The 10,008-nt window shown below is 55.7% G+C and overlaps 1 protein-coding gene across 1 annotated transcript; it reads left to right on the top strand.

Moving 5' to 3' along the window:
- Window positions 1-1,146: 1,146 nt before the first annotated feature.
- Window positions 1,147-7,874, top strand: Myl9 (myosin light chain 9). The gene is made up of 4 exons (XM_020185233.2): window positions 1,147-1,302; window positions 4,048-4,257; window positions 6,162-6,323; window positions 7,177-7,874. The coding sequence occupies exons 2-4, from the start codon at window positions 4,074-4,076 to the stop codon at window positions 7,347-7,349; spliced, it is 519 nt and encodes a 172-aa protein (XP_020040822.1). The 5' UTR covers window positions 1,147-1,302; window positions 4,048-4,073; the 3' UTR covers window positions 7,350-7,874.
- Window positions 7,875-10,008: the final 2,134 nt, after the last annotated feature.

The following is a 10,008-nucleotide window of genomic DNA, read 5'->3' on the forward strand; positions in this document are numbered from 1 at the left end:
AGAATCTTGATGAAGGTATACAGGAGTTCTTTTTATAATTCTTGTAACTTTATTCTAAGTTTGAAACTACTTCAAGTGTGTGTGTTTTGTTTTGCTTTTTAACTTAGTATATCTGGGCAGGCAGGGTGCGGTCAAATCTGTAATCCCAGCACTGGGGAGGCTGAGGTAGGAGGATAGCAAGTTCGAAGGTAGCTGGGCTACACAGAAAGATCCTGTCTCAAAATACAAAAGTCCAAAACAAAACTGATCTCTCCCAAACACTGCTCCACCTACACCCGCCCCGCCCCATCTTAGAGAAAATGACAGCTGTCTTTCCGGTTGCTCCCACCAAAATCCTTGAGGTCGACCTTGGCGCTTCCCTCTCACACCCATGCTCATCCATCCGCAAGTCCTACTGGCTGCACCACAGGTATTTCCAGAGCCCGTCTCTCCTTCCCACCTCACTGCCACCCCCCGGGTCTGAAGCGGCATCTTCTCCGCTGGATAGCTCCTCCCTGGTCCCCAGCTTCCCCCTTGGTCCCCCCAGTCTATATGTCAACGCGGAACCCAGCCCCAGGTAGATGGGACACAACATAAGCTCAGAACTCGAAGTCTTGCGTGGTTCGGAGCCCCGGACCGGCACCTGGGGCTTCTCAGCCACCGTTCCCGGACTCGCCGCTGAACCTCGGCCTTCCTGCGGCGCTTCCTGGGCCGATACTGAAGTGCCTCAGTTTCCCAGACACCCAGCCGGGCAGGTTGCATGCGTCCGTAGATAGTTACAAAGCAACTTGGTGTTGGAAAGTTCCCTAGCGAATGCCTTTGGTCCTTCGCGTGCAGACGGCTGGTCCTCTGCGAGCCACCTCTTCCCAGTGACTGGGAAAGGCCATACATGGCCTGGTGGAAAGCAGCCCTTCCACGGGACTGAGAAGGCGGCCTTCGGGAAGAGACGAGGGTGGGGCCTGAAAATCTGGGGTCCTGCGGGCTCTGTTTCCCTCGCCTGTCTGGACACCCCGCTCTGCCTCCTTGCCCTCAGTACCTGCCCTCCCTACTACCCGAACCGAGGCGACAACGACAAGGACTCACCACGAGCGCCCCGGCCTCAGAGCCCGCTAGTCCAGGCCAAATAAGGCCGGGCGGGAGGCTGTGGCCCCGCCCCCGCCCCGCCGCGCACATTCTTCTGCCTTGTAAGGCCCGGCAGCCAGGCCGCCCGGCCCCGCCCCCGATCCGCCCAGGCCCCGCCCCCGGTGTCCAGAGAGCCAAGGGCCAGAGCGCACAGACCCGCAGCCCAGCTCCAAGCACCTGCAAGCGTCTTCTGGACACTAGGTAGGATCTCGCCCAGCGCAGGGGCCAGGGTGGCTAAAGCAGATGGTTTGGCTGGGTCTGACCGGGCGTCACTGGGGCTGCGAACCGGGATGTCGAAGGGCCAATGGCATAGGCAGCGGGGTGGGAGGAGGCTGCGAGTTTGTTCGGGTCCTACAGGAATCCTGGCCTGGGAATGGGCAGCAGTGAAACTATTTTGGAAAAACGTGTTATCTGTCGAGGGAATGAGATTGTCCAGGTTGCTCCTTTGCTGAGGAGTTAGACTCACCAAGCCCAGAGCTCTGGGTGCAAGGATCCGGCTTGCGATCGCTAGTGCTCCCTGCCCCAATAGACCCATGTGTGTCAGATGAGAAAGCTGAGCCTGCCAGGTCTCATTCCCCTCCTGAACATCCGTGTGGCCTCCTCCATCTCTACACCCTGAGGCAGGAGAGAGATGGTGACCAGGGGAACCTCCCACACAAAGTGCTATGTGCTGTAAACCCCAGACTGTCCAGTGGTGCCTACAAGATTCACTCCTAGGGGCTGGTCAGGACTCAGGGCTGGGAGGTCCTGGTCCCTCTTCCTTCACAGCCCTCCAGCTGCTCCTGGGGAAGTCAAATATCTGCCTCAGATGAGGTGTGCTTACAAGCAGGGTATCTGGCATTGCCCAGCTGTGGGGACTGGTACTAAGAGGTGCAGCCTGGCCTGGCTTCTGCCCAGATGTCTTTGTGGTGGGATTTCAGACATGCAGGAGAAAGGTGACATGTAGTCACAGACATCCAAGTTCCAGTGTCTGATCCTTGGTATCTAGGACTCAGGAAAGGGGAGGCCATATGGCTCCAGGGCTAAGGGCCAGCTGTCCCCTAACCCCACCCGCTGAACCAAGCCTGCGGTCACAGAGCCCTTGGCCCCTCAGCAGCTATAGGCACTCTAACACCCTCTCAGTTGGGGCGTTTACCTTGTTCAGACCTTGGGGCACCAAGGGCCTCTAACCCTGCCTGTAATGGGCACGCATGTCCCTTCTTGGGCTTGTTTTCCTAACTCCGTGGGGCTACCACTCCCGTTTCCCAAGACTGCTGAGATGAATAGGGTGGCCTTGTGCAGCCCCAAGTACAGTTCTCTCTGCCAGGTCCTGGCTCCAAGATATTAGTGAGTAGGGACAGGGTAACTGTGAAGACAGAGGGCCTGGGTGCGCTGACAGAGCACTGGGTGAGCCTTACCAGGCCTGCCCTAGAGCTTTGCCAACAGGGTGGGCTGGTCATGGTGATGACCATCACAGCCTTGGCTGGGCACAGTGAACTTACAGTCTTTGTGGGTACCAAAGTCCAAGTTCCCAGAGTACATTGGGCCAGATAAGCTGAGGCCCCTTTAAGCCATAAGGTGTGGGGGGGGCAGTTTATAAGGACAGCACCACCCCTTGCCCTCAGCCCCCTCCCATTCCCAACCCAGACTGTGGGTGAGAAAGGCTTCAGTCCATGTACTCAGAACCATGGGAGAAACACCCAGGCCCAGTGGGTGGTACGTGGGCCCAGAGAACTATATGGAGCCAGTCTCAAGATTATAGGCAGCTATGGCCCTGGGGAGGCATGGGGTTGGCCAGGATTCCAGCTCAGGGTTGACTTCAGCAGGGTCATGGGATAGAGGCCTGGAAGCAGCTCAGGGAGCACTCTCCACGAGAGGAACAAGGGAGGTGGCCATCCTGAACAGAATAGCACCCACGGGGCCCCAGACCAGGCTGCAGGGGGGCCCCAGACCAGGCTGCAGGAGAAAGAGCTGCACGAAGTTCCAAGAGGAAGGCCAGAACTGAGCGTGGCAGGAGACAGATCATAAGGGGGGATATGGTGAGGGGGACCAGGCTCAGTCAGAGAGGCCAGGAAAGTTCACTCAGGGCTTTTAATGCCAGGCTGAGGGCCACAGACTTTCTCCAGGGGGTGGCAGGAACTTGTGAGGGATCCAAAATAAATGAAGGTCTGGTGGAGTGGCTCAAGTGGTAAAACATCTGCCAAGCAAGCATGAAGCCCTGAGTTCAAACCCCAGTACCAGCAAGGGAAAAAAAACAAAGTGGTAAGTGAAGGTCTGGGTCTGAAAGGGATGGGAGGACTGGAGGTTACAGACAACTGTGACCAACACTTGGGTTCTCAGCCTGGGGAGCTTTACTCCCTGTGAAAAAGGTGGATCCAGGATCAGATTGTAACCCACTGGTCAGTCTTCCTGAGAAGGGGAGGCCCATGCCCAGAGCCTCCCAGGACCTCAGTGGGCAGCAGAGAGATGGAGAGGGTGAGGGGGACAAGGAATGTCAGGAATGCAGGGCTTGCTGGTCAGTTCCCTCCTGCAGGGCCAGGGAGCCTGGAAGGCTGCCCAGGTGGAGCCACTACCCCTACCCCCTCACACGTCTTCCCACCTTGCAACTTGGAGAGAGAGGATGGAGGTGCATATGCTATGGGGATTAGAGAAATAAAGCATGTTAATGGTTGGCACCAAGCCAATCCAAACAGTGACAGCAGAAATAGCTCACTCCATGCCCAGAGCTGAGTTCATTACCCCTGCTGCCTGGAGCCCCCTTTCCCAGATGAAGACTCTTGAGCCTGGTATGGTGGAGGAAATTGTTGAGATCACAGAGCCCATGCTTGTCTGGTCTTGGGAAGAATGGGGTGGCAGGAGGCCCAAGCCTGTGGGAGGCCTTGAATGCCAGGCCTATAGCTGAAAGTTGCCTGGAGGAGGCAGGAAAGATTCCTGGCTCAAAGTCATGCACCACACCCCGTCCTGCAGGGAAGCCCCACCTACCTGAAGCCAAGATGTCCAGCAAGCGGGCCAAGGCCAAGACTACTAAGAAGCGGCCACAGAGGGCCACATCCAATGTCTTTGCAATGTTTGACCAGTCCCAGATCCAGGAGTTTAAGGAGGCTTTCAACATGATTGATCAGAACCGCGATGGTTTCATCGACAAGGAGGACCTGCACGACATGCTGGCCTCTCTGGGTGAGCAGGACAGGGTGGGGTCGGGTCTAGAGGGGCCCGGGCCAGGGCTGCTCTTCACTTATGGAACACTTCCTTTGAGGTGAGACATGCGATACCCACACCAGAGTACTTCATAACAGAAAGGGAAACTGAGGCACAGAACAGCTCAGGGATTTGCCTGGGGTCCAGCACAGGATTTGACCGTAGATGGGCTGACTCCAGAGTGGGGCTGTCTGGAGCAGATGTGTGCCTGGAGCTGCCCAGTAACCTTTCCCTTAAAGAGAGGAGATACGGCTACATAAATAAAAGTCTCAACTGTGGACTTCCCATTGTGCACATGCGGAAACTGAGGCCTAGAGGGGAAGCCAGAGGATCTTCTCTCTGTTCCCAGTGACACTCCCAGAATCAGGATCTTACAGCTGAAAGGGTTCAGGAATCAAGTCCAACTCAGCATTGCTCAGATGGGGAAACTGAGCCCAGAGAGACTTCTGCAGCCCACACCTACTACATCCCTTCCTATGTGCTGGCCCCAGTTCCCAGCACATCCTGCATCCGGGCAAGGGCATCATGCCGAGGCTACAGTCAGGGAGGAAGAGTACGGTCGTGTGGGGTCAAGTTAGGGAAGAGCCTGGTCAGTCTCTGGCATTGCCCCATGCCTGCTGTCCTGTCTGTGCAGTGGGCCCCGTGCCGGTGTGTGCACCTGCCTGTGTCTGGTGGGAAACTAGGTGGTCCAGAGATAGGATAGATACTGCTCACCCTCTCTGCTGCAGGCCAGGCTCACTGAGGCCTCCCTCCCCCAAGAGGGAGTGAACTCCAGCAGGAAGTGAACTCCGGGGCTCCAGTCCGGGACCCTCCAGCCTCAGGAATGGGAGCTCTGGGGTTGTGAGAGGACAGGTTGGCCATGTATGCCCCACTGGGGTCCTGAAGTGTTTGTAGCTCTTCTGGGGCCTCAGCTTCTCTTGACAGTCCATGAGGATGCAGTGGAGTCCAGAGGGAACAGGGGCATGAAGGTTCCTCCCTATCTGCAAGCCAGCATGCTGCATTCGGTGCCCCAAAACCTAGACCTGACAACGGCCCTGGAGGGCTACCAGAATTGCGTGGCTCGCGTTAGTGGTCCACCGATCAGCCATGGCCTCCTGGTTAAGAACATCATCCTCAGGTTCAAAAAGAGCAAGAGCAGCAAATAAAATAATAAGCTCTGCAGATACCGTAAATCTCAAAGCAGTCTTCTGTGGTAGATGTAATTACCAATGAGGAAACTGAGGCTCCAGCTAAGTAATTTGCCCAAGGTTGCACAGCAGCTAAATGGTTCCAATGGCTGTGCCAGTCACTGTCATGAGCATTTTGTAACCACAACCACTCAATCATTCATCTTTACAATTCTCCTACAAGACATGGCAAAATGGGGCACAGAGCAGGGATTCAAATCCAGGTCTGCATGACACCAGAGTTCATTGATTCAGCTACCTTTGAAAATGTGTCTGGAATTCGGGGCCAGGCTGCCTGGGTTTGAATGCTGGCTCTATTGCTTACTTGCTGTGTGACCTTGGACAAGTTGCCTGGCCTCTCTGAGTCTTGGTTCCTCACCTATGAAGTAGGAATAAGAATGTGATGGTTATGGGGTGGGAAGAGTGAGATGAAGTCAAGCATATGGCACCCAAGACACAGTAGCAGTCAGCAGATGGCTGCTCCTATTTTCTGGCCAGCATTGTCAAATCAATGACCCCTGGCCAGAGGTGGAACTGGTGAGGCAGCCAGGGCCTCGTGGACATCCCCAGTGCCCAGAGTAGAGCAGGCCTGATGGAGCTGGCAGGAAATCAGTCACCTGGCATCTGCCTCAGTTTCCAAAGCTTACCTTTGGGAGGGGACTGGGAGTGAATTGCTCAGGCTGGTGGACAGCAGGCACCAATGTCTACCCACCACAGGAAAGAACCCCACCGATGAATACCTGGAGGGCATGATGAGCGAGGCACCAGGACCCATCAACTTCACTATGTTCCTCACCATGTTTGGGGAGAAGCTGAACGGCACAGACCCTGAGGACGTGATCCGCAACGCCTTCGCCTGCTTTGATGAAGAGGCCTCAGGTCAGTGCCCATCTGAAGCCTGGGATGAGCTGGGGCTGAGCCCTGTGCCCGGAGTGGGCTGGGCCAAGGGCGTGGTGGTGGGGCTGGTGCCTGTCATCAGTGCTCTGCTCCCAAAGGCCAGAACTGGGGCTGGAGGAGGGTCGCAAGCAGCAAGAGCACCTGCTTAGCAAGCATGAGGCCCTGAGTTCTAACCCCAGTACTGCCAAAAAAAAAAAAAAATCAAAACCCAAAAACACCAAAAAACCAAAGGCCAGAACTGCCATCACTATCTCCCAATTTCTGATGCCAAGTGACTTACTGTCCCCTTCCCAAAATGTCCACATCCACCAAGGCTACATACTCCTTTCTGTTTCAGATCTTTCCAGAAAGCTGACCATGTCATTGCTTTCTTGCCAACAGGAAGGAAACCAGCCCTGTCCTCAGACCTTTTGTCCCACAGCTAGTGTTTCCCTGGGACATGCAAAGTGACAAGGGCACCAGGAAAGTTTCAGGGGCACTTGGACCACCACAGGCCCAAGTGCATTTAGAACATTCTCCTTACTGCCTTCACAGTCCCCTGGGAGGCTGGCACAGAGAAGTTAAGTACCTTCCCTAAGGTCACACAGCTAGGAAGAATAGAGATTATCATTCCGACTCAGGCAGCAGAATCCGGAGCTCAGGTGCCCAGCACCCCCTGCACTCACAGCGCCATGCTCCCTGCAGAAACTCCTTGCAGACAATCCCACTGCTGCATTCTTCCCTGTGGGACACTCCCAGCTCCTCCCACCCATCCCCCTTCCTTGAACTCACCTGAGAGTTCGGTGGGGTCTTTCTGGCCCCACCCCTGCTCTCATGGTCCCTGTCCTGCCTCCAGGTTTCATCCACGAGGACCACCTTCGAGAGCTGCTCACCACCATGGGCGACCGCTTCACAGATGAGGAAGTGGACGAGATGTACCGCGAGGCACCCATTGATAAGAAAGGCAACTTCAACTATGTGGAGTTCACCCGCATCCTCAAACATGGCGCCAAGGACAAAGATGACTAGGTTGCTCCACAGCCCTCCAACGCCCGGGCCCTGCCCAGTCACCTCCCCCATCACTCGTCTGTACCAGTCCCATGCCCATGGTCCACAGGACCTTCTAGGGGACCTCCCCCAACCAAAGGTTTAGGGTCCTGTCCCCTAGGGAGGAAATGAGCCCAGAACAGCACAGGGCCAGGCGAGGGCACACAGCAGGCTTGTGGCAGGTGCTCCCACTGTGACCCAGACCCCAGAAGGGAGTCTCAGATCCCTGCAAGGAAGGACCATCATCTAGGAAGGTGAACCAAAGCCCCTCAAGAGTGGTCACCCCCCAGGAGGAGGGGGCCCTGTGTCTGCTGTCAGATACTACTTCCCCGTGCACCCCACACAAAACACTCACCACATCCCCCCTCAGAGAATGAGACAGAAGACGACCCCTGTGCTGTGCAGCCACTGAGCACACCCACCCCACCGAGAGTGCGCTAAGGAAGGTGGGCATTCAGGGGTGATCCCTCCATGGGAGGGAAAGTGCAATACAAGGCTATCACTGCCTCGGGGTGCCTGCCTGTCTGTGACTGGGATGGGATAGGGGACTTGGGAAGGGCACGCCTCCGGTTCCTACTCTGACACTGCTGCTCTGGCCAAGGGAAGGGTTGGGAGGCGTCCCCCCAGCCCTAGGACCCCTCAGAAAGAGTATGCTCCACTCAGTGAGGCTAGATCAGCAAGAGGAAGAGGGCAGAGGGAAACAGGCATCCTGGGAGATAGAGGGCAGCATGGGGGAGGACACACAGCATTCACCAGTCAACTCCATGAGGGGTCTGGGGCCCTGGGGAGCAGAGGCCAAGGTCAAACAGCTCATGGGACTAGAGCCTGAATCTCCGGGTCACCTTACTGCTCTAGAAAGCCAGGTAGTCTTAGAAGAGGGCCTTTGGGAGCAGTGATAGGGTGGCTTGGGGTGGAGATGGGAGTGACCGGTCACCAACCCTAGCTGACTTCCTTGGCCCACCCAGGCCCAAGCAGCAAGGTGTGCTCAGGGGTAGCACCCTCGGCAGCTGGAGAGTGTGAAGCATGGGATCACATGCCCAGTCATACACAGCAGGTCATGGCCTGGGTGCATTCCCCCACCCCTGATTGAATGACAGAGACATTGGTTGGTAACACTGCCTGAGACATAAGAGGTGAAGACACTGGCCAAGAAACAGGACAGAAGTGACAGAGCCTGTCTGGGTTCACTCTGTGGTTTGCACACATCCCAGCTGATTCCAATGGAGGTCAGGGGCAGGTGCTGGACCCAGTGTGCCCAACGCATTCCCTAGGGATCACCCAGGGTGGGCCAGCCAGGCAGCAGCAAAGGTCTGAGATCAGGACCTCAGGAGCACCGAGCAGCAGGGGAACTGTGCCATCCCAGAGGTCCTAACCTCCCCCACACCTCTGCCCACCCCTCCCCCACGCCACTGACCACCCCTCCCTTCATTTCAAACTGAGTCCCACAGTCCCCTGATCTCAGCTCCAGATGTGCCAGTCACAGCAAGGTCCAATCCAGGCCCAAATACTATCCCAAACTTGGTCCCAACCACACCCCATCCCAGCCCCACACATGGCCCTGAGTGACCCTCAGTCTGGCCACCCCTCACTGTAGCCAGGTCTGAGGAGGGTCTGGCTGGGGTGGGGCTTTGGGTTTTCTCCGGAGACTCCCACAGCACTGGCCACACCCTTCTGACACTATGGCCAGAGAGGTCCTCTCACTGAACCACTGCAGCCCACAAGGCCTTCCTGAAAGAAGGCAGGGCCTTCCTCTCCCAGGGTTCAGAGCTGACCTCCCTCTGTCCCAAAGACTGGTTTATGCCAATTGGCCAGGAGAGGACAGGAGCAGGCCAGCCTTGCTGGTCCCATAGCTGAGCTGGGGCTGAGGGAACCAGAGGAAAGGGAGTATTCTGCATCAGGCAGAGCAGGAGCAGCAGGGCAGGAGAGGTCCTGCAAGGACAGAAAAGGTGTATGGCATGGTGACAGCCGGAGCAGAGGTCAGGAGCTGGGAAAGACAGTTTCTCATTCTAAAGTATTCAGATCTGAGCAGCTTTTCAGAGGGAAAAAAAAGTAATAATAATAATAATGCCAGGTGTGGTGTTACATGCCTGTAATCCCAGCACTTGGGAGGCAGAGGCAAGAGGATCTTAAGTTCGGAGCCACCAAATGAGCTCAGTTTGAGCTACAAAGTGAGACTCTGTCTCAAAAAAAGAAAAGAATAAGAAGCTAGTGGGTTTTATTTGTCTTGAGCAACCTTTCTTGAGAGGTAACAGTGAAGCACTCCCAGAACACTGCAAGTCTGCCACAAACCCAGAAGTCACAAAGGAAAAGACTGATGGGTTTACATGCATGGAGACCAAATATGTCCTGCAAGGCTAAAGAAAACAGAAGCAATGTTAAAAGCCAAATGCAAACCAGGAGGATAAACGTGCAGTAAATTCAACAAGAAGGCAGTCAAAGGACTCTACAAAGAGCTTCAGGGGCTGGTGGAGTGGCTCAAGCAGTAAGAGTGCCTGCCTAGCAAGCATAAGGCCCAAAGTTCAAGTCCCAGTGCCACCAAAAAAAGAAAAGAGCTTCAGTAAGTCAGTAGCTCACACCTGTAATCCTAGCTACTCAGGAGGCAGAGATCAGGAGGATATCAGTTCGAAGCCAGCCCGGACAA

Source organism: Castor canadensis, chromosome 5 (genome assembly GCF_047511655.1).
Source record: "Castor canadensis chromosome 5, mCasCan1.hap1v2, whole genome shotgun sequence".
NCBI lineage: Eukaryota > Metazoa > Chordata > Mammalia > Rodentia > Castoridae > Castor > Castor canadensis.

Coding starts and splice junctions, on each gene's coding strand:
- Myl9 (XM_020185233.2), top strand. CDS start 4,074: ATGTCCAGCAAGCGGGCCAAGGCCAAGACTACTAAGAAGCGGCCACAG. Junction 4,258..6,161: donor CGACATGCTGGCCTCTCTGG/GTGAGCAGGACA, acceptor TACCCACCACAG/GAAAGAACCCCACCGATGAA. Junction 6,324..7,176: donor CTTTGATGAAGAGGCCTCAG/GTCAGTGCCCAT, acceptor TCCTGCCTCCAG/GTTTCATCCACGAGGACCAC.